This window comes from Oncorhynchus tshawytscha, linkage group LG03 (assembly GCF_018296145.1).
Source record: "Oncorhynchus tshawytscha isolate Ot180627B linkage group LG03, Otsh_v2.0, whole genome shotgun sequence".
Taxonomy (NCBI): Eukaryota; Metazoa; Chordata; class Actinopteri; order Salmoniformes; family Salmonidae; genus Oncorhynchus; species Oncorhynchus tshawytscha.
In genome coordinates, this window is record NC_056431.1 from 24,348,147 (window position 1) to 24,372,717 (window position 24,571).

General features: G+C 41.5%; 2 protein-coding genes across 6 annotated transcripts; both read right to left on the reverse strand.

Annotated features, from left to right (window-relative positions):
* Positions 1 to 503: 503 nt before the first annotated feature.
* On the reverse strand, positions 504 to 11,514 carry csf3r (colony stimulating factor 3 receptor (granulocyte)). 5 transcript variants are annotated; one of them, XM_024415099.2, is made up of 17 exons: positions 11,385 to 11,514; positions 8,034 to 8,168; positions 7,656 to 7,734; positions 6,964 to 7,347; positions 5,971 to 6,100; positions 5,521 to 5,687; positions 5,100 to 5,263; positions 4,748 to 4,898; positions 4,356 to 4,438; positions 4,046 to 4,253; positions 3,331 to 3,519; positions 2,884 to 2,985; positions 2,358 to 2,504; positions 1,821 to 1,961; positions 1,535 to 1,631; positions 1,365 to 1,446; positions 504 to 1,207 (listed from the first exon to the last, which is right to left on the reverse strand). In XM_024415099.2, exons 3-17 carry the CDS (start codon positions 7,720 to 7,722, stop codon positions 701 to 703), a joined length of 2,619 nt encoding a protein of 872 aa, XP_024270867.1. In that variant the 5' UTR covers positions 7,723 to 7,734; positions 8,034 to 8,168; positions 11,385 to 11,514; the 3' UTR covers positions 504 to 700. The 5 variants fall into 5 exon arrangements, with proteins under 5 accessions (XP_024270867.1, XP_024270868.1, XP_024270870.1 ...); XM_024415100.2 differs by having other exon boundaries at positions 7,895 to 8,168; XM_024415102.2 differs by lacking the exon at positions 8,034 to 8,168 and adding an exon at positions 7,895 to 7,955 and having other exon boundaries at positions 11,385 to 11,493.
* Positions 11,515 to 21,551: 10,037 nt separating this feature from the next.
* Positions 21,552 to 22,634, reverse strand: LOC112246601. The gene is made up of 3 exons (XM_024415027.2): positions 22,431 to 22,634; positions 22,296 to 22,354; positions 21,552 to 22,200 (listed from the first exon to the last, which is right to left on the reverse strand). The coding sequence occupies exons 1-3, from the start codon at positions 22,526 to 22,528 to the stop codon at positions 21,641 to 21,643; spliced, it is 717 nt and encodes a 238-aa protein (XP_024270795.1). The 5' UTR covers positions 22,529 to 22,634; the 3' UTR covers positions 21,552 to 21,640.
* Positions 22,635 to 24,571: the final 1,937 nt, after the last annotated feature.

Below are 24,571 nucleotides of genomic sequence, written 5' to 3' on the forward strand. Positions count from 1 at the left end.
CAGATTTCAAAAAGGCTTTACGGTGAAAGCAGACCATGCGATTATCTGAGGACAGCGCCCCACATACAAAGACATGAAAATTAATTTTCAACCAGGCAGGAGGCGACACAGAAGTCAGAAATAACGATATAATAAATGCCTTACCTTTGAAGATCTTCTTCTGTTGGCACTTCAAAATGTCCCAGAAACATAATTTGTTTGATAATGCCCTTCTTTATATCCCCAAAATGTAAATTTATTTGGCGCGTTTGATTCAGAAATACACCGGTTCCAACTCACCCAATATGAATACAAATTATCTAATAAGTTACCTGTAAACCTGGTCCAAACATCTCAAACAACGTTCCAAATCCAACCTAAGGTATCCTAAAATGTAAATAATCGATCAAATTTAAGACAGAATATACTGCATTATAAAGTATTATAAATTACAATATATTCAGAGTTGTATGCATTGATCAGACATTTATTTTATGATTAACGTCAGACCAGAAGAGACAAAATATTGATCAACATGAACACACATGAACTTTATTAATTGCTATTTTTCAGTGCACTTTTTTGTAGCACTAACATTCACAAACTGGATAATCATGTTGTCCCTGTCTTGAAAACATCATTGGTGTTGAACATGTATCTGCCATTCTGTGACATACATCTCACAATACTTGCATACATTTCAAAATCTCAATACCACTGATTAGGTTTGACTTCGAACATCATTCATTGCCAAAGCCCTAAGCAAGGGAAAGTCATCCCAAAGAATGCATAACTCTCCCCTTTCTGGTCCGTCATTCAGGCATTCTCTAAAGGAAACTTGCTCCCCAGATGTCCCATGGACGGGAACATTCTGGTACTCCTTTGGGCTAGAGGGCTCCTCGAGGTCTTCCTCCAGGAGTGGCTGTGTGGACTCTGAGCGCAGGTAGGCATGGGATTGGCTTGGTGGCTGAATTGAGTACGGGCTATCAAAGACCACAGTGGCATACGGAACAGAGTGTTGGTGTGACCCTATGTAGCTAGGGCTGAGGGCATGGGGGGAGCCACATATGGACTCGCCCAGGTCACTGGTGTCACTGCAGCGGCACCAGGGGTCATCGGTGATCTCGCCACCCCTCTTCTCGAGACCCTTCTTGGGCAGGTCCAGGAGGCTGAGATTTGAGAGATAGACCAGGCTGGATTCCTGCATGTCCTCAACAGGGGGAGTATCCTTCAAAAATAAACATGTATCGCCTTTGTCAAACCACAGAAACATTAAATAGAATAGAATAAATGCATAAATGCCTAAAAGATTAGTAACCCTTGTGTTTAGGGATTATCAACACACACTGAATACATGGTTTGTCATGATAATCCTAATACTGCACCTGCATTGAATCCAATGTGTTCCACCTCTTGATGCTGCTGTTGGCAGGGTCGGGAATCTTGGGCCAAAAGCACATCTTCAACCTTTGGATAAGAACAGAAACTTGTATTGTTTTTAAATAGTACAAACACACAAGTATTTACTGACATGAAGTCAATGTTGAGTTCTCACCGTTCATGTGTTGAGAAGCAGACCAGAACTGAGATAATGATAAGCAATGACAGCCCAACACCAGAGGAAATAACTATCAAGATGATAGCCAAGTCGTCTGAAAATATATAGATTTAGATTTAAGACGTGTTTTAGACAATTTACTGATACAGTATCTGACCTCACATAGGGTGGAGCGCCATGAGTCTGGCAAGCGAGACTAGTCCTCAAATAACACCGCACATTACTTTTATTTAAAAGCACTTCACTGATTGACTTTACTTTTTGACAAAATTCTAATACCAACCCATTGGTTCAGTTTTGAGTGTAACCTCTGATCCGTTCAGACTCCCGCCACCTGTGCTAACCATAATAAAGGCTTTGTATGAGGATGAACGGTCGAGCTCTCGTAGAACCACCCTCCTCTTTTCCAGCTCAGCAGTCACAACTGTAAAAGAGTGACACAGCAGCTGCAGTATGAGTTTACATGTTAATTTATTTAACCAGGCAAGTCAGTTGGGAATAAATACTGGTAACACTTTATCTGGATAGTCCATCTGTAGATGCTCCACTAACTACCTACTAACCCTAGCTCTAAACCATTACCATTATCCTAACCCTAAACTTAACCCGTACCCTTATTCTAAACCTAACCATAACCTTAGAAAGCAGTTGATCATATGACCATCTGTAGAGCATCTAGACTATCCAAATACAGTGTAACCTAAATACTTATTTACAATGACAGCCTGGCAAAATAAGGCTTTTGTATGAACTTTCAGTCATCTATAGTTGTATCATCAATGGTGAATCATCATCAGCGTCACAATAAGCATCTTTCCACCTTTGGTGTTTCCCTGCTCATCCCAGTAGAAGATCTGGTAGCTCTGCACGATCCCATTCCTCTGGCATAGTGGAATCTCCTCCCAAGTAAGCTCAATACGAGAATGCAATATCTCCCTCACCCTCAGATCTGGGGCGGCAGATGGGGCTGCCATAAACAACGGAGAACATTAAGGACTATATGGATTAAATGGCAATAAAAGTAGTGGTGATTACCATATCAATTATATAATGTCATAAACCTAATGGTGCTTTGATTTGTGGGTATTGTCATGCTGACAAAGAGCTACAACGTAGGCCCTTGATATAAATAGAGTAGAATAGGCTTATAGTAATGGTGGTAGCAGTATGCGGAAGTGTAATTTGCTATATGTCTCCAATAGAGGGAGGCATTGTAACACCTTTCATCAGCCTGTTTTGCAGCTAATTCACACCTCATTGACTCAAAGGAAGCCTGCAACACCTCCCTTGATCTTGTAAAGATCTTACAAAGTCCAAGGTATAAGGGTTAGTGTTTACCGACTTACCCTTTTGTCTAGAGTACGCCTCGACGGTTTGAGGAAGGCCAATCCCGTCCTTATACTTTGGATACACAGAGATCTCATAGGGATTGTATGGCTCGATGCTCTCTGTAGACGGTGAAAGAGACAACAGTGAGATACAGTGAGATAACAAGAGATAACAGTGGATCCAAGTTCATAAATGCATAGTATGTGGATAAATCCTGCACAAATCAACTCAAACAACAAACTAGAGAACACACTCGCTCACAAGCTGATACTGTAGATGCAATCCAATGAAAATGTTATTGTCCCTGCAGATAAATGAATTGTGCAGCCAGGAGAATTGTACATAAAAGAAGTACATAGTCCTCCCACAAACTTCTAACACAGAACTAGAGACACATGACAGGTGAATGAAACCACATAGTGTACATTATGAATGTATACCGTTATAACTGACATAAACCATACCTGATATTAGAGTGCTGGATTGATTCCTGTCAATGTGGTCAAACAAGATGAGGGAAGGGTCCATTTTCCACAATGGTCTCCACACCACCACATAGCCTGTGACACTGGATGAATGTATGCTTGTCCACTGGACCAGTAGAGATCTCTCATCATGAGGAAGGACATTGACGTCAGAGACTGCTGCCAGAGCTGGAGACAGATAGAGATTTTTTACCACACAATATATCACAGGTAAGCTTAAACACCCTTAGATTGAGTCCCAAATGACACCCTATTACCTGTATAGCGCACATAGGACTCAAAAATAGTGCACTATGTGGGTGTTAGGGACGCTGACATAACACACATAACACCTTCTGCTTATGCATATATTATGATTTCTAAATTGACCCCAGGCCTAGATCAGAGGATTGCATAGGTGGACGAAATATGGTGACATTTCCACCCAGCCAATCAGAGGAAGCTATTACCATAATGCTGATATATGTGCAATCCTCTCAGATCTACAGGAGTGCCTACCGTGTAGGGGATGATTTTGAATTCACCTGTAGGGATATTTCGTTTCCGCTCTATACTGGAAGTGCTCTATCTTGACAAATGTACTACTGACATACTATTTATTGGGATTTTATTAACAGTGCACTAATACACAAAATGCTAAAAGATTGAGTAAAATATCCCTTTATACACAATCTAACTATTAATAAAGCTTTACCTCTGTGTTGAAACACCTCGACCTCAGTAGGGCTGGATGTCCCTGCAGCGTTCCCAGCGCTGAGGAACACTTTCCTTGCGCCCCTGGGAAGCTGGAAAACACAGTGGCTATCCAATGTGATGCACAGCTGTCCCTTTTTCAGGGGTTGTCTCTGGCGTGAGACAACATAGGACAGGATCTTGCCATTGGCACGAAACTGCTTCGATGGCTACAAAAGGCAGAAAGGAGATGAATGAGGAAGGGCAAGTTGTGTGGACTGCTATCACAGGAAACAAAGTTTGTGATGTGTCAAATTTGAATGTGTTCTCACCTTCCAAAACAAGTGTAGACTGAGAGACTTATGCCTCTGCTCCCCAGATACCTTCATCCAAGAGTTGAGTCGTCCGGTGGGAGCTGAAAAGAAACAGAAGTGTCCATTTTGAAACTCATCAAATTTGTGCCTCTCAGTTGTGAGGAGAAGCAAAGAATTCTTCCAGACTAGACAGGTGTAGGCTATAAATTCACTTCCAAAGAGCCTAGTGTTTGTCAATACATACATTCTACCAGAGCTGTGAAAAGAGGGATAGAAAATGTAGGACATTTCATTAGCACAGAGTGAAAAGTAAGCCCAATGAACGGAGGAATAAGAAATTGATAAAAAAAATGTGTACCATGGGAGTGATAAATGACATTATATTAAAACAGAATTGATGCAGGACATACCCCTCTCAAGCGTGACTGCAGTATTGCTGTTACTCCATTCGCTCCATGGACTCTGTTGATATCTGACCCGTATCTGGATGTGGTACTCTGTCCCGTGGAGCAGACGACACACCTCCATGGGTCTCTGGCGCATTAAGCGTTGCACTGGGACCTAACACACATGCACGTGCACACACACAAACATACATGCACACGCAAACACACACACAAACACACACACACTCACAGTAATGTCATTATTTTTATGGTTACCTAGTACAGTTGGTATGATCTTTTATTTTTGTTTAATCAAAATCATTTTTGTTCAAACGGTTGCAGTATGTGGACACATAGGAAATGGACATTCTCTTACTGGTTCTTCACTCCACTGCTTGCTGTTTGCTGTTTTCAGTCGCACCTCCAAGGTCACAGTGGTCACCCACGCTTGCTGTTCAGAGAGACCCCAGCTGAGCCTTAGGCAGCCATACCTGTTTGGCTCTGCTTGGACCTTCAGAACTTTTGGAGGGTCAAACTTGGCTGCAATATGAGAGTTATATTAGAACTCCTATGATGTCAATAGCTTAATCTCAATACCATGCCACAAAGTACTTGTGCATAAGGTTCTTTGTTTTAGGTTTAAAGAATACAGTGAGCTTCAGAATAACTATCTTTTTACAGTGTCTGCATAAGGACAGCTTCAGAGTCACAAGTGACACCAAGTCGGTGTGACGGAGGTTGTCCTAATATGAACAACCATATTCTGTAAATCACGGCCCAAATCACTACTTCCTTACCTGACTCCATTGGCTCCAGAAGCAAAGGTGTTGAGGTGGCTTGACCCAAGGCGTTCACCGCCTTGACATATATTTCTATCTCTGAGAAGAGAACAAAGCCGGTCCGTGGTATCTTGTAGCGATGTACCCCTGGCGGCAGCATGTACGTGTTGCTCTCTGGTAAGTCCCTGTTAAGATGAAGAAATAATACAACTTCTTGAGCAAATCACAGTTACGCATCTTCCCCTTTAAGCTCTTTGGATAACCTCCACACCTATGCATAGTGATATTAGGAGGTTGCCACAGAAAGCATCGCGGAAGTAACATCTAAACTGGTTCTCTATGGATAACCACCACACATAAGCATGCATTTAAAAAATAGCATCGTAATATACATTTACATTTGACATGTAAATCTAAATCTAAAAATACAACAGATGCACTTGTCCTCCACCAATAGCCACTTGTTACCTGATCTCAGTGTAGAGTGTGTACTGTGTGGGCAGGTGGGTGTCCTGTCCTGGGTCCCATTGGCATGAGAGGGTTTCCGGCTTGGTCAGGTTAGTCAGGCAGCTAAGGTTCTGTGGTGCTGTGGGTGGAACTATGAAAATAACAATTATTGGGGTGAGCAAAACAGTGTCAAATTTAGTCACCGCTCAGAGCCTGGGTGGGTTCCTGCCTTTCGAGGGAGTTTTTCCTAGCCAGCTTGCTTCTACATCTTTCTTGCATGCTGTTTGGGGTTTTAGGCTGGGTTTCTGTATAACGACTTTGCAACATCTGCTGATGTTAAAAGAGCTTGATAATTACATTTGATTTGATTTTGAATTGATTTTGGAACAGAAAATGATCAAGTCTTCAGAACTGCATTACTGAACTGTTCATTATCAGTTCAGGTTTTTAATTCTTTATCTGAGGTATGTTTAAAACATGTAAAGGTCGACTCAGCGATATGAGGTAGATGCAGAAAGTAAACAGCACAGTGTGTCAATTCTCTCAACAACTAAGAGAGTTGAAGCACGAGGCTCAACTTCACAGCTGTATCGGTCGCGCAGCTACCACGCTGCAACAGATGTGAGGCGAAGCCGTGCACATGCACAGGCACTGTGCGCGACTGTGTGAGAGCCAAGTCCACCTTTAAAAACATTTGAATTAATTCTTATTTTATGCTCAGATTTCCCAGAACTGCTCTTTGAAATTAAAGTATAGCATGTTCAGTACTAGATGTTGGACATGAGGGAAACCAGGGAAGTGTGGCACTACAAGACAAACATGCTTTTTTTTTCATTCCAACATTTTTAAAAATGAAGAAATGCCATTCTTTACCATGGTCCCATCTGTAATGTTTTTATGTGGGGTAAGGGATATCCCTTACTATGAATGACAATGGAGCTATGGTAGACCATACATACAGCACACCACTGAACAGGCATAAACAAAACAAAGAAAGAAAAAAACGTCTCTCACATCCAGCTCTTATCTCCACTGCTCCTACGATCTGACACGGGAAGGTGTGGAGGACACAGCACGTGAGATATCCCTTGGTGTCTGTGAAGCTAGGTATAAACACTGTTGAGTTCCAGCCACTCTGATTGGCCACAGAATATAAAACGGTGGAGATCCAGCCACTTTCATTGGCCGCTGCAGAGGTCCTACCACTCTCATTGGCTACTGCAGGACTGCTGGGAATAAGGCGTTGGTTGAGGTGCCAGACAATGTGGTTGAGGTGCCAGACTGCCCCCTTTATGAGTGGGCAGTCATCTCTGATGATGCAAGAGGCAGTCACCGGTGACCCCAAGGCCACCACAGGGGTGGAAGTGTGTACCCGCACAGATGGAGACGTGTGAACCTCTGTCAGGAATGGAAAGAGAGCCAAGAGCAGATCAATGCATCAGCAACATTGAGGGAGAAGGTAGAAAAGGGGCTCTTTAAGCCACCAAATAAAATACTTATTGTGAGATACAGCTCCATATTTCTTGCCTACTGTATATTCGCATGTCTCAGTGAAACTCAAATGACACTGATCACCTCAAGATTCACATTTCAAAACAACATTTGTAAGACAGTGGGATGTGAAGTGTCTAATTCTTTTATCTGTGCTACTGCTGGCAAGGTGTTGCCATTTAGAGAAGGTTATTTATTACAAAGACAGCACTCACCATCTTTCGTTCCGTTCACAAAAGCCAGCAGCAGCGTGGCAAACATTGTTATCCAGGCTGATGCCATGGTGATACAAACCTGTGAGAGGTGATGATGTGAAATGAGTGATTTTGAAGAAGAACGGGTGAAAGTACATTGCATTCAATGGAATCAAAACAACATTTGAAATTCCAGAGCTCTTATGGACAGCAGTGTATAAATTGTAATGGAAATGATAATGACTATATATTTTTCTAACCTGTCATGAATATACTGTTTGACAGTACAAGCTGACATGAGCGAAGATGCATCATCCACAACTGATACACGGAAATTACGAGGGAAAGAAAGATTAGACAGCTGTCTTTGACAAACAAAGAAACACTTGGGATACTCACAATTCCTCAGTCATAGAAAATGTGCTAATGACTTAAAGACTGATTCTAAAGTCTAAAGATCAGAGTGCACCAATCACCAATGGCAAGATGGCCATCAGCCGATTCACTCAGGTCATGCTTGTGTCTCTATATGTTCTGTGAGGAAAAAGAGAGGTCGGTTATTTCCTCTTTGTCATTTGGGACTGTCCCCTTCAGGTACACTGTAGCAAAACACTACACAGTGCAAAATTAAATTTGAGCTCTTCTTATTGGACAAGATCAGCTTGTCTCCCTTCTTTTTCTTCCGTTTGGTGCCTAATGAATATGACTCTTGTTTTTAAAACCTCTGTGTTATCTCCATGCTGAGAAGGCACATACTGGTGACAGGCAACTGAAAACCACATCCTTGTGAAACCTCTTGTGAAATGTAACTAGGCCCTCAGGGCTAAGATGGAGAATGGCATGCTCAATGAGAGTGTGTGTTCGGAATTAGATTATAGCTTGTTTGAGGGTGTTGACATGTACATCCTTGATTTCTCTCTCTCTCGTTCTCTCTCTTGCTCTCTCTCCAGTTGCAAGCCTCTCAACCTGCCTGTCTCTTTGCCAGTGGACATTGGACCTGTCTCTTTGCCAGTGGCCTTTCAGTTTTTATTTTAGTTTTTATTTCTTACTTTTACCCCCAATTTTGTGGTATCCAATTGGTAGTTACAGTCTTGTTCCATCACTGCAACTCCCGTACGGACATTGGAGAGGTGAAGGTCGAGAGCCGTGCGTCCTCCGAAACACAAACCAACCAAGCCACATTGCTTCTTGACACAATGCCCACTTAACCCAGAAGCCAGACGCACCAATGTGTCGGATGAAACACTGTGCACCTGGCGACTGTGCCAGCGTGCACTGCACCTGGCCCGCCACAGGAGTTGCTAGTGAGTGATGTGACAAGGACATCCCTGCCGGCCCAACCCTCCCTTAGCCCGGACGACACTGGGCCAATTGTGCACCGCCCCATGGGTCTCTCGGTTGCAGCCGGCTGCGACAGAGCCTAGTGGCACAGCTAGCACTGTGATGCAGTGCCTTAGACCACTGCACCACTCAAAATGCCATGCTCTGCAGTTTCTGAACAGTTGCCAAATAATGTATCACTTAATATTTAAAATCACTGAAACAGGAAAATAACGGAGAAAATGACATCCTTGTGAAACGTATTGGCAACCCTCTGGCAATGGACCAATGACAGCCTTGCCCCCATTACTGTTATTTGGCTAGAATACATATGCCAACTAGGTGAAATGTAACTAGGCCCTAATGGCTAAGATGGAGGATGCCATGACCAATGTGAGTGTGTGTTGGGAATTCGATTATTGCTCATTTGAGGACGGTAACATGTACATCTTTGAGATCTCTCTCTCTCCTTTCTCCCTCTCCCTCCCTCCCTCTCTCAAACGTGCCTGTCTCTCTGCCAGTCTACCAAGGCTCTGCAGGTTCTGAAACGTTGACAAATGATTTATCTTCACTTAATATTAAAAATCACTGAAATAGGGAAATAACTGCAATAGACCAGTGGAAATTGAAATGTGTTTCTGAATTTGGTTACCCTTTGGTTACCCAGCGGTCTGACCGTTACCCAGCGGTCAGTAATCAATTGGCTGTGGATAATCTGAAAAACGTTTAAATGAATAGAATGACAGTAAAACAGTTATGCCATGTGTTTGCTGAGTAGTTAGATGAAATTCACTACAATTATGTTTATTTTCCACTTTGATGACACATTTTCTGTACTGCTAACATTTGGGACGCAACCTATGTAGTGGATGCGTGATGTGAGGCCATTGAAGTCTCCTTCTATTTACTGCTTATCATCTGTCTGCATAAAGGCCTCCACTTCGCTCTTCCTCCCTATGCAGAGTTTTGCCTTATTATTATTGCAGGGAGTTAATTTCCTATGGCTCCTAAATGTCCCTTGCTGCCTTGAGAGAGAGAAAGAGAAAGTGACAGAGAGATAGACTGACAGACAGAGCGTGACAGGAGAGAGAGCGAGAGAGTGACAGAGGGAGACGGACAGAAAAAAAGTTATTACATTTGGAGTGATTTATTTTGTCACCGGCTAGCATGTCGCTCTCTCGCGTCATTATTTAGTATGCTTGTAAACGCAAATGAGAATGCCAATTTCCTGTTTTCGATTAAAGGAAAGCAGGATTATGATATATTTTCCTTCTATAGGCTAACATATCAGTGGAATACAAATATGTCAGGATGGTCAATAAACATTCCTAATTTATGTCAAATGTTTGAGCACTTTTAGATGCCATGTCTACAGGCATTCCATGGAATGGTTGGATTTTATAATGTCATTTACAAGTATGGAGTGGACTTTTTTTTCCCGAAAAGGTTGTTACCTTTAATGGCACATTATTCTCACAAAAGTATGTTATTGTTTCAGAGGGACATTGACACCCTTTGTTGTGTAATGGATGTGTCACAAAGATACAATATTTCAACATGTTCTATACCTTGTTCCTCTGTCTCCCCTTAAACGTGTTCTTCTCTTAAGCCATTGTGGTAAATGTTACAACAGTCCCTCTTTCTCGATTAGGCAATATCCTCCAACAATATCCTCCAACAGGCTGACAAAGTTAAAGCTTTGCCTATTTCTCCTTTTGTTTCTCTTTCTCCGCAAAGCTTCAATTGTACTTCTAGTTAATTTGGTAAACATGTCATAGATATGTACAAATCACTATTTGACAATCTGCCCTTTAATTTTGGATTAGAGGTTTCCTCTTTGCTGGAAGGTGACCTGAGACACTAGACCTCTCAATGACTAATACTTTGTCATAAAAATAAAAGAGCAGAAAGACAAAAACAAACTCTTTCACATCCTCTTTTGCATATATTGACAGCACATAGACATCTTATACCTATCCAGGAATGAGAGATATACTTTGTTTTTTTCCCATTAATATTCCAAAAGAGTATAAGTAGTATGAGTGCAGATAGTGCTCAGCTAGTGGTGATGCCAAAATTGTTGTATAATTGTCACATTAAAACTGAAAAGGTCATGATGTCAGGTTGGATTCAAAACTTTTCAAGTTAGATACATGTACTGATGATATGTCACTAAATCCTATTAAATTACCAATAAGTCAATAATTTGACATATCCACACAGTTGAACAGGGAGATTAAATGTCATTGTCTGAGCTTCTCACTCACTCACTCACTCACTCACTCACTCACTCACTCACTCACTCACCAATAACAGATAGTGTTTTATCCCCCCCCCCATCTCCTCTGTTAGATTCAAGTGAATCAGAAGGTTTGGTAGGTAGCGTGATTCAGAGATAAAGAAAATCAATTAGAGAGCAACACCACTCACCACACAGCCTCAGCACCCAGAAAGGCTTTCATCAGACTCTGGTGTAGACAGGATCAGATGGAACAGAGTGGCGAAATGGAACTCCGGTTCCAGGGCCACTAGAGTTGAACAGCCAGCCACATCCTTATTTTGAATTCACCATATACAGGAAAGATAACATGACGTGGGGTGGTGGGGCACATAACAGGAGAGATAGGGAAGTCAAGTTAAACGCCTTGAGATCTTGGAAACCCAGAGGAAAAATCTCACGTAATGGAGTCAGATGCTCGATGTTATGTGCATTTGTCCACAAGTGATTAATAAATTAGTCAAGCTATTTGAAATAAACATATTTTAAGTTTGAGTATTTAGAATTTTCACAGGTGTCAATTGTCACAGCCTTCTTCAAAGAAAGGCACGCTAATCCAACTCTTGTGAAGGACAAATTTGACATTTGAGAGCTGGAAAGTAAATTAAAGACCGTCAAATTGATTATTATGCTATCTTATAAGGGCACAAGGCGAGACCCAGATGCAGACACAGGAGGCAGATGGTAAGTGTCTCTGAAGTTTATTAAATCCAAAAAGAGGTAGGCAAAAGAATGGTCGTGTACAGGCAAAAACTCAAAACCAGTTCAGGAGGTACCAAAGGGCAGACAGGCTCGAGGTCAGGGCAAGCAGAATGATCAGGAAGGCGGGAATGGAGTCCAGAAAATAAGAAAAGGTCAAAACCGTGAGGACAAGCAAAAAGAGAATAGAAACAGGGTATGGGAAAACACACTGGTTGACTTGAAAACATACAAGACAAACTGGCACAGAATGACAGGAAACACAGGGATAAATACACCAGGGAAAATAAGCGACACCTGGAGGGGGTGGAGACAATCACAAGGACAGGTGAAACAGATCAGTGTGTGGCATCTACAGATACCATGCATTACTTGAGAATGGTTTTGTTTTGAGCTCTTTCATAGAACAGTCTGTAAAATGTAGGCATATAAAAGCACTTCTTAAAGCTTTCTCTGAAGGCGACCATTTTGGGTTCCATGCAGTCTTTTTGAAGAAATGACTGAGGTGTGATCGAGTGTTCTGAGAAGATATGTTGTTTGTGCTCCAAGCATCATATTGATCCCGTCTTCCTAAGCCAAACGTGATTGTTTTCCGTTGTGTATTCAAATTGCAATACTACTTGAGGCCCCCATTACTAGCCAAATAATGATAATTTAGAAAAAAATAACATGTTAGACAGGCCTAACAATGGACCAGCTTAAAAGCAGTCACTGACTGTTTTCACTCTCTTTTTTTTGTCAGATAGGTTGTGTATCCCTGTTTTTGGTTAGCTTTTGTGAACTCAGTTATTAACAAGTCAAGTACCTGTGAAAGCACAGTTGCTTGGTTGTTAGATCTATCCAGTGGAAATAACTGCCATTTCCTGTTATCTACTTCTTACAAGCAAACCCTTATAAATGACAGCCAAAACCCTGTTCTGAGCTCTTTCATAGAAAAGCTCTAACAATGGAAATACATGTCCACACCCACACACACACATGCCGGGGCAGACGGGAGAAGGTGAGATCAGATGGGAGAATTCTAGTCAATTTATTTACTCTGGACCCTGATCTCTCTTTTGAAGAACATATCAAGACCATTTCAAGGACAGCTTTTTTCCATCTACGTAACATTGTAAAAATCAGAAACTTTCTGTCCAAAAATGATGCAGAAAAATTAATCCATGCTTTTGTCACTTCTAGGTTAGACTACTGCAATGCTCTACTTTCCGGCTACCCGGATAAAGCACTAAATAAACTTCAGTTGGTGCTAAATACGGCTGCTAGAATCCTGACTAGAACCAAAAAATTTGATCATATTACTCCAGTGCTAGCCTCTCTACACTGGCTTCCTGTCAAAGCAAGGGCTGATTTCAAGGTTTTACTGCTAACCTACAAAGCATTACATGGGCTTGAACCTACCTATCTCTCTGATTTGGTCCTGCCGTACATACCTACACATACGCTACGGTCACAAGACGCAGGCCTCCTAATTGTCCTTAGAATTTCTAAGCAAACAGCTGGAGGCAGGGCTTTCTCCTATAGAGCTCCATTTTTATGGAACGGTCTGCCTACCCATGTCAGAGACGCAAACTCGGTCTCAACCTTTAAGTCCTTACTGAAGACTTATCTCTTCAGTGGGTCATATGATTGAGTGTAGTCTGGCCCAGGAGTGGGAAGGTGAATGGAAAGGCTCTGGAGCAACGAACCGCCCTTGCTGTCTCTGCCTGGCCAGTTCCCCTCTTCCCACTGGGATTCTCTGCCTCTAACCCTATTACAGGGGCTGAGTCACTGGCTTACTGGGGCTCTCTCATGCCGCCCCTGGAAGGGGTGCGTCACCTGAGTGGGTTGATTCACTGATGTGGTCATCCTGTCTGGGTTGGCGCCCCCCCTTGGGTTGTGCCATGGCGGAGATCTTTGTGGGCTATACTCAGCCTTGTCTCAGGATGGTAAGTTGGTGGTTGAAGATATCCCTCTAGTGGTGTGGGGGCTGTGCTTTGGCAAAGTGGGTGGGGTTATATCCTTCCTGTTTGGCCCTGTCTGGGGTGTCCTCGGATGGGGCCACAGTGTCTCCTGACCCCTCCTGTCTCAGCCTCCAGTATTTATGCTGCAGTAGTTAATGTGTCGGGGGGCTAGGGTCAGTTTGTTATATCTGGAGTACCTCTCCTGTCCTATTCGGTGTCCTGTGTGAATCTAAGTGTGCATTCTCTAATTCTCTCTTTCTCTCTCTCTCTCTGAGGACCTGAGCCCTAGGACCATGCCCCAGGACTACCTGACATGATGACTCATTGCTGTCCCCAGTCCACCTGACCGTGCTGCTGCTCCAGTTTCAACTGTTCTGCCTTATTATTATACGACCATGCTGGTCATTTATGAACATTTGAACGTCTTGGCTATGTTCTGTTATAATCTCCACCCGGCACAGCCAGAAGAGGACTGGCCACCCCACATAGCCTGGTTCCTCTCTAGGTTTCTTCCTAGGTTTTGGCCTTTCTAGGGAGTTTTTCCTAGCCACCGTGCTTCTACACCTGCATTGCTTGCTGTTTGGGGTTTTAGGCTGGGTTTCTGTACAGCACTTTGAGATATCAGCTGATGTACGAAGGGCTATATAAATAAATTTGATTTGATTTTGATTTGATTTAGATTTTTTTTTAATTTAACCAATGATCTTTTGTAGAAAACATATCAATACACTAATGACAACATAAACATTATGAAAAACTTCTATTCAACCAAATAAGCCTCATCTATAAAAATAGCAATTCACTTTTATCTTTATCAAATTTTACACCCTCTCATTGTCTGTCCCCCCCCCATATAATAACCCTTCACTTGGTCTTCTTAACGCTACAGTTTAAGCCTCCTCCCGCATGCCTCCGGAGTCAATCCTCTCGCTTTGCCTCTTCCTCTCTGGAATGGCCTGGTAAAAGGCTGCTATATTTGCTCCCAAAGAGAAACATCTGAAGACAAATAGGAATGAGGTATTAGAACTATTGACTGGCCATTAAAGCTCTTCCTCTTCGTCACATTAAGACTATATTTTTCATAAAGACACATGGCTTCAGATTCCAGTAATATTGTACAGAACACCAATATCTCAACCCTGATAGAAACCTATACATTTTGAAATCTGTTCATATGCAAAGTTTTACTGCAAACAAAAAACACACATTTTCATAAATAACTATTTAGCAAATACGTTAAAATGGAACTTATAGTGCATGAGACTATGTTGCATATCTACAGATCCCTTATCTAGGAACAACATAAGAATATGACCTCCTGTTTTTGAGTTCCCTCCATTTTAAGCTATATACACCACTGTCTTCTCCAATGTGTAGTGGCCCCTCTCTGTCTGTCTAACCTTTTGTTGCTTTGCTAATAGAAACAGCTCTTAAATGTGGTTTTAAACTGTGCCTTGACCCTCAAGGGCACTCGGAGCCAGTCGCCGTGTCACATTTATTAGCTTGTTAAGTTGTAAAATGATTTTGTTTTGGAGGCCTCGGTTTCAAACATAGAGGCTCACCCACTCAAATTTCCATCTAACTACCATATCCCCGCTCTCCCACTCTCCTGCGTCCTCACAAACCATAATGAAACCTAACTGTTAATCAGAGGGCGCCAGAGAGAGAATTAAAGGAATGCATAACCAAGTAACCGTTGGGTGAAAATCAACAGAGAAAAGAGAAGTAGACACTAATTAAAAATGCATTAACTGATTATCGTGCAGTTGACATATTTTGCTTGATCATTTCCTTTAATCAGTGTTAATGAACGGCGTGCTCTCAATCTATTGGGTATTACATGTTACATCTCAGTAAAATTAGCTCGGGGCCCCGAGTGAACCCGGGCTGATGATGAACCATCCTCGCTTGATTGGAAATCCTGTGAATGTACTCTATTTTACTGCTCACTGACGGTCTCTCCCCTTTAGCTTCTTACGCAAGTTAACAGAGACTTACCATTTCAGGGTAAATATTCGGCACCGTATCTTTTCCAGGACCCTTTTCTGGTGAAATACACAGAGTTTACAAAACATCCCTGTGGAATGCTTTCGACACATTGTAGAGTCCATGCCATGATGAACTGAGGCTGTTCTGAGGGGGTCCAACTCAATATGAGGACAGTATTCCTAATGTTTTGTACACTCAGTGTATATTGTAATAGATACACGTCAAAGCTCTCATTGCAACTAGTGAAGTACCCATAATGTATTCAAGATAAACCCATACACATTTGAAGCTTCCCTCATGGATTTACCTATACATTTTTACTATACAACATCTACAATATGTGATTCACTTGTTTGACATCAACACAGTTTGTCCCCCCGACCCCTGCTGCTTGGCTGGTATAGTGTTTTTGAACTGGCAATATTTAAAGGAAATAGGACTGTGGCTGCATGCACTTCATAGCTGTCTCTGAGAAGCTTGGGGATAGAAATGGGGAGGGTGAGAGAGAGGGAGGGAGGGTCAGACAGGCTCAGACTCACGCTCCTGCTCCTTACATGCACCCAATCCACTCCTATCTAGTACCTGTCAAACGCTGGCCGCAAAATGGAATTGACTATTGATTTCCCTCTTACCACAGGTCAGTGGCACTGGCAGCCTAGTGGGCTCACAGAGAGAGGCTGCTGTGGGAGGGAGGACAAGAGGAGGAGAGAGGGGACGAGGGAGGTAGGGAGTGAGTGAGGGATGGATGGGGGGATAGAGGGGGTAACCACAGTCGTATTAACCACATTGTGCCTCCTGGGATTATGTGTTAAGAAGATAATTACGTTTGAAAAGGTGTTTGAGGGTTTATCGACATGATCCAGGAAAGATAAGGCGCATTCAAAGAGTCAAATATGTCAGAGAATGTTGCCCAAAACCAGAGCAACAATGACTGCTTACAATGCAAAACTGACTTCAGATTTTCAGACAGGTTAAAGATGGATTTTTAAGCCTTGAGACAATTGAGACATAGATTGTATATGTGTGTCATTCAGAGGGTGAATGGGCAAGACACAAAATGTAAGTACCTTTGAATGGGGTATGGTAGTAGGTGCCAGGCGCACCGGTTTGTTTCAAAAACTGCAATGCTGCTGGGTTTTTCACTCTCACAGTTTCCCGTGAGTATCAAGAATGGTCCACCACCTAAACGACATCAAGCCAAACTTGACACAACTGTGGTAAGCGTTGGAGTCAACATGTGCCATTATCCCTGTGGAATGCTTCCGACACCTTGTAGAGTCCATGCCCTGTGGAATTGAGGCTGTTCTGAGGGCAAAAGAGGGAGATGGAAGTGGGGGAGCGGTTGCAACTCAATTTTAGGAAGGTGTTCCTAGTGTTTGGTGTACTCAGTGTATATGGCCCATCTAAATTCCACCAGCATCCAAATGGCACCCGATTTTCTAAATAATGCAATACTTTTGACCAGGGCCCATGAGTCTCTGGTCAAAAGTATTGCACTATATAAGGAATAGGATGCCATTTGGGACGTAGCCTCCTTCTCAGGCAATGTCCACTTGTGTGCCTGCCCAGAGTAGAAAATACAACATCCTTTACATAATAAGCTCGGTCTATAATATTGACCTTTTCCTTTCCCTAGTTATGGGAATGAGAGGTGCTCCATTGGAGGGCTTGGAGAACCTGTCACCTCTCTGGAAATGCATATACACAAACACCCACTAGAGTGAGTGTGCATACACACACACACACACACACACACACACACACACACACACACACACACACACACACACACACACACACACACACAAATACAGAGGGCTCCCCTGAAGCATGAGTCACATGGTGGGTGAGAGTGAGTCACAGTATTAGTCAAAGAGTGTTTGTTGTGTTTGTGAAACAAATATGCTTAATTATACTCCCTCGGGTTAGGCAGAGGTTGGCTCCAACAGCCCCAAAGTCTCTCCTTGTGCTGTATGAGGGAACCGGGTCATTAATTCATTGACCGAGAGGAAACAGAAGCATACCGGTGGTGTCGTATAGTAAATACTGTATGGTGCTAATATCGCTGTGAGATTGATTAGACAATTTGTAGTTAATTATTCATTTTCTTTGCTGTGTCTTATGTGTTGTTCCAGGGATACTCTCTGTGACAGTGTAGCTGTTGTCACACTTCAATTAGAGGATGTGAAGTCTATGCCCCCACATGCATGATAAATTGGGATTACATGAGAGGCACAGATGCAAAAGCTTGATGAGATGATATTGTGAGTGATAACAATTAAGAGGTTGATAATTTTTTTTGCCATCAAAATACTGTCAGTATAATTAGGAATGTAATCTTCCTTTAACATGGGGTAGCTGGCCAGCGTACACAAAATATTTGGCTTCTGGGTGCAGAGATGATAAAGCGTGTAACTCTGAGCCAGGTGAACCTTCACCAGGTGTATTCCACTAGTGGATGATAGGCCCCTCCCCCTTCACGCCTGCCCACACACCACCCATTTGACTCAAGATGTATCACCACACTCTCCTGCCCACACCTCTTTTAAAAACCTAGTTAATTGCTTCACTTTGCTCTGTCACTTACTTTCCTATTTGCGTTCTGGACGAGTGTTCATAGCTGGCTCTCTTTGCGCATCTGAGATTGATTTATGGCGCGTTCTGTGTAACCTTATCCTTCTCTCCCTCTTTGCACTCCACAAACTGCCTTTCAGGGAGAGATGAAAGCCGGGAGTGACATGTGCGATCCTTTCACTGAAGGCAAAGGAAGCCTTGCTTTAATTAATCTTCACCAATGGCACATTCAATTGGGTTTCTCATGCCTGCTCTCCATTCAAAAGGCAGAAAGAAATGTGCATACTGTATATTGTCCTAAATGTCACTATATATTGCCCAGGATCTACTAAACATATGGCCAGTGGGAAGTGGACTTACATCAACAGAAGACCAAATTTGAGGTCTGAAAAAAAGTGGCAAAGTTTGATTTTGGAATGTCATGTCCCTTTAACATGTTGTAAACTGCCTAAACATCTTGAAATACCGTAAGATATTTCCAAAGAACTCTACAAAGCAAATTAATGTATGCCTTAGTTCAAGTGTTAAATGTCAGAAAACAAACCTTGAGCCTTTGAAAGATCAAGTCTACTTGGTGAAATTAACATCATAATCCTGTTGGTAAAACAAGAGGCTGAGATTATGGTATTTGCCAGGGGGTAATATGTTTGATTCACAGCACTGGTTGGACAACAGTGCAATCCAATATGGCACCAGCTTGCTTGCACCAATAGATGGCACTCTGGTAGCAGCAAGCCTTCTGAGATCAGTAAGCTTGGACACATTTGACAGTAGATCATGTGAGTCCTACAGCAAATAAACTTGAGGTTAATGAAGTGTAGGCAAAGAGGAAGAGGCTAAGAGAGAGGATGTACTCTGCTCAAATTCTGCCCACATTAAGCAGATCATGAATTATTAAGCAAGTGTGGAGTTTTTGTATGTGGGCCAATGAGAGTGTTGAATTTAGTCAAGATAATAATGTATTGCTATTTTGATACGTGGCATTCGATTTAATATACGTTTTGTACTGCTTGGCTTGTTACGAGTGTACAGGTATAAGTGTGATGCACATGATATTCTGGCCACTTTGGGGACAATAAGTAGACCAGAGCCAGCTGTTCCTTCTCTCGTGTTAGCAACACAGATATAGAGTACCACAGTATGAGTCATAATACCCAGAAAACCTAGCGGTCAAATAGGGAAATGGTTCAAATCGTTTCTCCACCATTCATTTTTCCCATAGGGGATTTTAGAAACACTTAAAATAAGACTGTGTTTCGTGTAGGCTTACCCTGGTGTGATGTTTTGATAACCGTGTAAATCTCACTAGGTCTAGGGCAAGGTGACTTTTATCAATGTACTCACCTGTATTTATTCCCCAAAAAGGAAATCCTAATTAGCTGCAAATATGGCTATCAGAAAGAACTACAAATGCAATGATGATCTGGATGAGACTGCAAAATCGAGGCAAAGGTAAGAATCTCTGAATTAACTATTTAATCAGTGTTGGAAAAAGTACCCAGTTGCCATACTTGAGTAAAGATGCCTTAATAGAAAATGACTCAGGTAAAATAGAAAGTCATCCAGTAAAATACTACTTGAGTAAAAGTCTAAAAGTATTTGGTTTTAAATATATTTAAGTATCACAAGTCAATGTAATTGCTAAAATATACTTATGTATCAAAAGTAAAAATATTTCTAATTCCTTATTATGCAATCCAGACACCACAGTTTTCTAGATTTGTTTACATTTACAGATAGCCAGGGGCACACTAACACTCAGACATCATTTACAAACGAAGAAAACAGTGTTTAGTGAGTCTGCCAGATCAAAGGAGGAAGTGTGTGAATTGGACCATTTTCCTGACCTGCTAAGCATTCAAAATGTAACGAGCACTTTTGGGTGTCAGGGAAAATGTATGGAGTAAAAAGTACATGATTTTCTTTAGAAATGTAGTGAAATAAAATAAGTTGTCAAAAATACAAAGTACAGATCTCCCAAAACAGGACTTAAATAGTACTTTAAAGTATTTTTCCTTACTTATTTTACAACCACTGTATGTTAGCTAAATGTAGCAATGAATAAATTGGCTACATTTCTTTAAATGGACAATTCTATTCACTATCTTGTGCAAGTTTTAAATTGACACAACAGCTGTTAGCAAAGATGCCAGCTAGAGATGTGTATAAGCTTGCAGGGATTTGCAGTTTTGCATGTCTACTTTGATGCTAATTAGCATTTTCGAACCAGAGTAAATAGTCAAATATATTGATAAGTCACCTTGTCCGAGAGAGATTTACATGGTTATCAAAATGTCACACCAGGGTAAGCCTACACAAAACACAGCCCTTATTTTAAGTAATTCTAAAATCCAAAATGGGAGAAATGAACGATGGAAAAACAATTGGAACCATTCCTTGTTTGACCTCTAGGTTTTGACACCTCAATTGTGGGGCTCTAATATGGAGAAACCGTAAGCTCATAGGAAAGCATGCTCACACGAGAGGAGGAACACCCACTTACAGGAATATATATTTAAACAACTTAGGTGAACCACTCTTCATTTATCCACAATCTTTGGTGTAGTTGTCACATTTATTTGGAGACAACCGCTGAGTTTCTATCAAATTGGTTTACAGGGACATAAATCACAAGAGGTGATCAAAAGCAAACTGAACAATTTATCAAAATGACATTATTTCAGTTCAAATTGTATCTTTCAAAATACATTTCTGGTGAGTCGCTACTGGATAACTGGTCTTACACCAAAATTCTATAAATGTAGCACATTGTTAATCTTTACTTGGTCTATCAGTTGATTTATCTAGTAATAAATTTAAAAAACACAATCTGAAAAATACATTTTATTTGAAGGATCAACACTGGGCAGTGGGGGAAGAGCCATAAACAAATACTGATTCAGAACAGTGATGTCATGGATAAGTAAATGTAATGACTTCAAACACAGCTTACATGTTTTGCCCTTAAAAGTGCACAAGGTCACTGATTTGCTCACCACTGGTATGCATGTCTGAGGAGCCAAAGGTGGTTTGCAAAGGAGAGTTTGTCCATTAGGAGCTTATTAACCAACAGGATCTGTTTTTCTGACACTTCATTTTTGGCTCTTTGATCACTGAATGGACAACAGGGTCTGGGAACATTTTTTTTTTTTTTAGCTCGGAGGCTGATGAGTCCACTCTGGGATGGTGGAGAGGATAAGTCTCTACTGTGGCCAGGACCATAGGATACTTTTTCCATAGGGTACAGCACCTCTGCTCTGGGGTCGTGGAACCACACTCTGGATTGTTCTACGTCTGCTGGGAACAGGCTGAACTACAACAGGCTTATAGTAATTGCGAATGTCCACTTTGTCTGAGTACTCAAACTGACCAGGGGCTACCATTACATTTGATCGAGGCACAGAATTCTTGACTTGCTCAAAGTTGGGCTTGTGGCTGCTAACAAGTTCTCCCTTGGGAGTGTAGACAGAATGGCTGACAGAGGAGTCAGCCAAACTGGGATCAGAACCGTGATAGTTTAGTGAATACGGTTTGGGTTGAAAGCCTCTGGCGAAGACTTGTCCATAGGCCCAGTCAGTTGGATAGCCATCCCCTTGGATTTTACTGTTGCGCAGAAGGCTAGGCTCAAACTGAGCCTCTTTGGGCCCATCCTTATTTTCATAGTGGGTTTTTATGGGATCAAAACTCCTATGGCGTGTTGGTCGAAGGCTGTAAGGGACAAACTGGGTCCTAGGGAGGACCAAACCCAGGGCAGCTGCTCGGGCTAGTGAAAAGACAGCAACAAAACAAATGTTAGTGTAAGTATCTTACGCAAAAATATGACATTAAGGAACAACATGGAGGACATGCACAGGGTACCTCTTGCTGTGTTGGCACACCAGGAACCTCCAGCAAAGACAGAGCCAATCATAAGAAAACTGCAAGAGATAAAGAAATTCAATACAAATGCATGATCTAGTAAGATAAACATTTTTAAAGAGCCACAAACGTTACCTTAGATATATGGGCAGAGCTCGATGCATTGTTTCAGTGGTATGGACCCAAACTACCTGATGACTAAATGATTCAAGCACCTTACGACCTCTTGACATGCAGCCACTCTAGCCTCAACTCTGCCTGTCTTGATTAACTAATTATGGACAGCTGGTTGTCATGGAGACCAAACCCAAACATTTAATTTACTCAACCATTAGGCAAATTGCTTCATTACACCAGCTGATTAGACAGAAATGTGTGCTCAGCGGCAGTATTGTGGTGGTTTAACCCATCGATATTAAACAGTGTTCTATATATATGTGGTTTAACTGTCCATTTTTGTTGCATGCAAGTAAGCTGTAAAGCATGATTTGAATTGAACACGTCTTTTGAATGTGGAATGTTACAATCTTTACGTATGCAGGATAAAAATGATAAAATGAATCTGATAAAAATGATCATCATTACAGACTATGGCTGTGTTTACACAGGCAGCCCAATTCTGATATTTTTCCACTAATTGGTCTTTTGACCAATCACATCAGCTCGTTTCACATAAGAGCTTTTTCAGAGCTGATCTGATTGGTCAAAAGGCCAATTTGTGGAACAAAATATAAGAATTGGGCTGCCTGTCTAATCGCAGCCAAAGCATCTCAGTTGAACTAGGATCAGTTTAGCTTTTAATTTCAGAATGAATAATGTGAATACGGGCCCTGACTTTCATATTCAAATTGGTAAGAATGAGGTAAAAAGCTGAGTAATCATAGGTGTGCACAATTTTCATAATTCCCAAATATACACCTTTTTTTTGTTACCATGGCAATGTGATGTGATCCACAAGCTTCCTATGACAGTGCTTTCCTATGGTAGTACCTTGTGTAGATGCAGTAATTGCATTTTGCAATTAAATGGACAGAAAATCATGATAATCTGCAATTTGGAAATATTAGACTTAAAGGCCCACAATCGCCTCAGATGAAATGAACGACAGATGACCGACCCACCTTGCAAGATATATTTGGTAACAGCATGTCAGGAAAAAAATACATTTTTTCAAATAAAAGTCACATTAAAGCCTTGTTTTGGTGTTACTTCAGCGTCATCGGAAGACTGTATAAATCTAATAGGAGAAAAAAAAAACATGATTCATTTTTATTTCATTAAAGGGAAGAAAATACTTTGCTTTGACTCGTGCAGTGTGGGGATGTCTGACGATAAAGCTAAGTAGACCAGCAGAGGCATTTAATAATTCACCCAAATTATTTCTGTCAGGACTGACAAGCTAAACGGCGGCTTGATTTAATTCTGTAATTGCACGTTCACCTTTACCCTAGACCCATACTTTGGTAATTAATAAGGCTTACCGTTATTTGAAATGTGACACAGCAGGTAATGGAATTCAAATTGAAGATGATATGAAACCAAGGATGTGAACGCTTGCTGAGCCAAGGAGCTCACATTTCTCCTGGCCAGGGTGTCACTGGGGAAGAGATGTAGCCAAATCTAATGGAGCAACCTTCTGAGGGACCAAGGACGGCCTACAGTATTGTTCCTTTATAATCAGAAAGCATATTTACATTACCATAGGTTAGATTGACTGTACCTACATTACTCTGTGTTAATAGGAATACATTCTTAAAGGGAGAGTTCAGGATTTTGGCAAATAAGCCCTTTATTTACTTCCCCAGAGTCAGATGAACTTGTGGATGCCATTTTTATGTCTCTGCATGCAGAATTCTTACTAGCGTTTGCACAATTGCAAACTAGCGTTAGCACAATGACTGGAAGTCTATAGTAACTGCTAGCATGCAAGTAGATACCATAGATGTCCAGTCATTGCGCTAATGCTAGTTAGCATTGGCTTGCGAAACTACCTCTAATTTCCTTCATACTGGATACAGTGACATAAAAATGGTATTCATGTGTTCATCTGACTCTATGGAAGAAGACAGATAAAGGGCTTCATTGCCAAAATCCCAAAGTATCCCTTTAATTGACTTGCCTGATTCTTAATGAACTTGCCTGGTTAAATAAAGGATAAATAAATGTGTGTTCAAAAGTATAGCCCAAACCAACTTCAAATGTAAGTATCCTTGTGAAGGAGGGGGAAAAAAAGAAAGTAAATTGTTTCACCTTCAGACTGCTTTCCCTTCTTTCCC

What these genes read in the sequence shown, in the direction of transcription:
- csf3r (XM_024415098.2), bottom strand. Translation starts at nt 7,797, where the DNA reads ATGCAATGTACTTTCACCCGTTCTTCTTCAAAATCACTCATTTCACAT. An exon ending in GTCTACACTTGTTTTGGAAG is followed by an intron (nt 4,254 to 4,355) that starts GTGAGAACACAT and finishes TGCCTTTTGTAG; the next exon opens with CCATCGAAGCAGTTTCGTGC. An exon ending in TGCTTCTCAACACATGAACG is followed by an intron (nt 1,447 to 1,534) that starts GTGAGAACTCAA and finishes TCTTATCCAAAG; the next exon opens with GTTGAAGATGTGCTTTTGGC.
- LOC112246601 (XM_024415027.2), bottom strand. Translation starts at nt 22,528, where the DNA reads ATGTCAAGAGGTCGTAAGGTGCTTGAATCATTTAGTCATCAGGTAGTT. An exon ending in GCTCTGCCCATATATCTAAG is followed by an intron (nt 22,355 to 22,430) that starts GTAACGTTTGTG and finishes TATCTCTTGCAG; the next exon opens with TTTTCTTATGATTGGCTCTG. An exon ending in GTGTGCCAACACAGCAAGAG is followed by an intron (nt 22,201 to 22,295) that starts GTACCCTGTGCA and finishes TCTTTTCACTAG; the next exon opens with CCCGAGCAGCTGCCCTGGGT.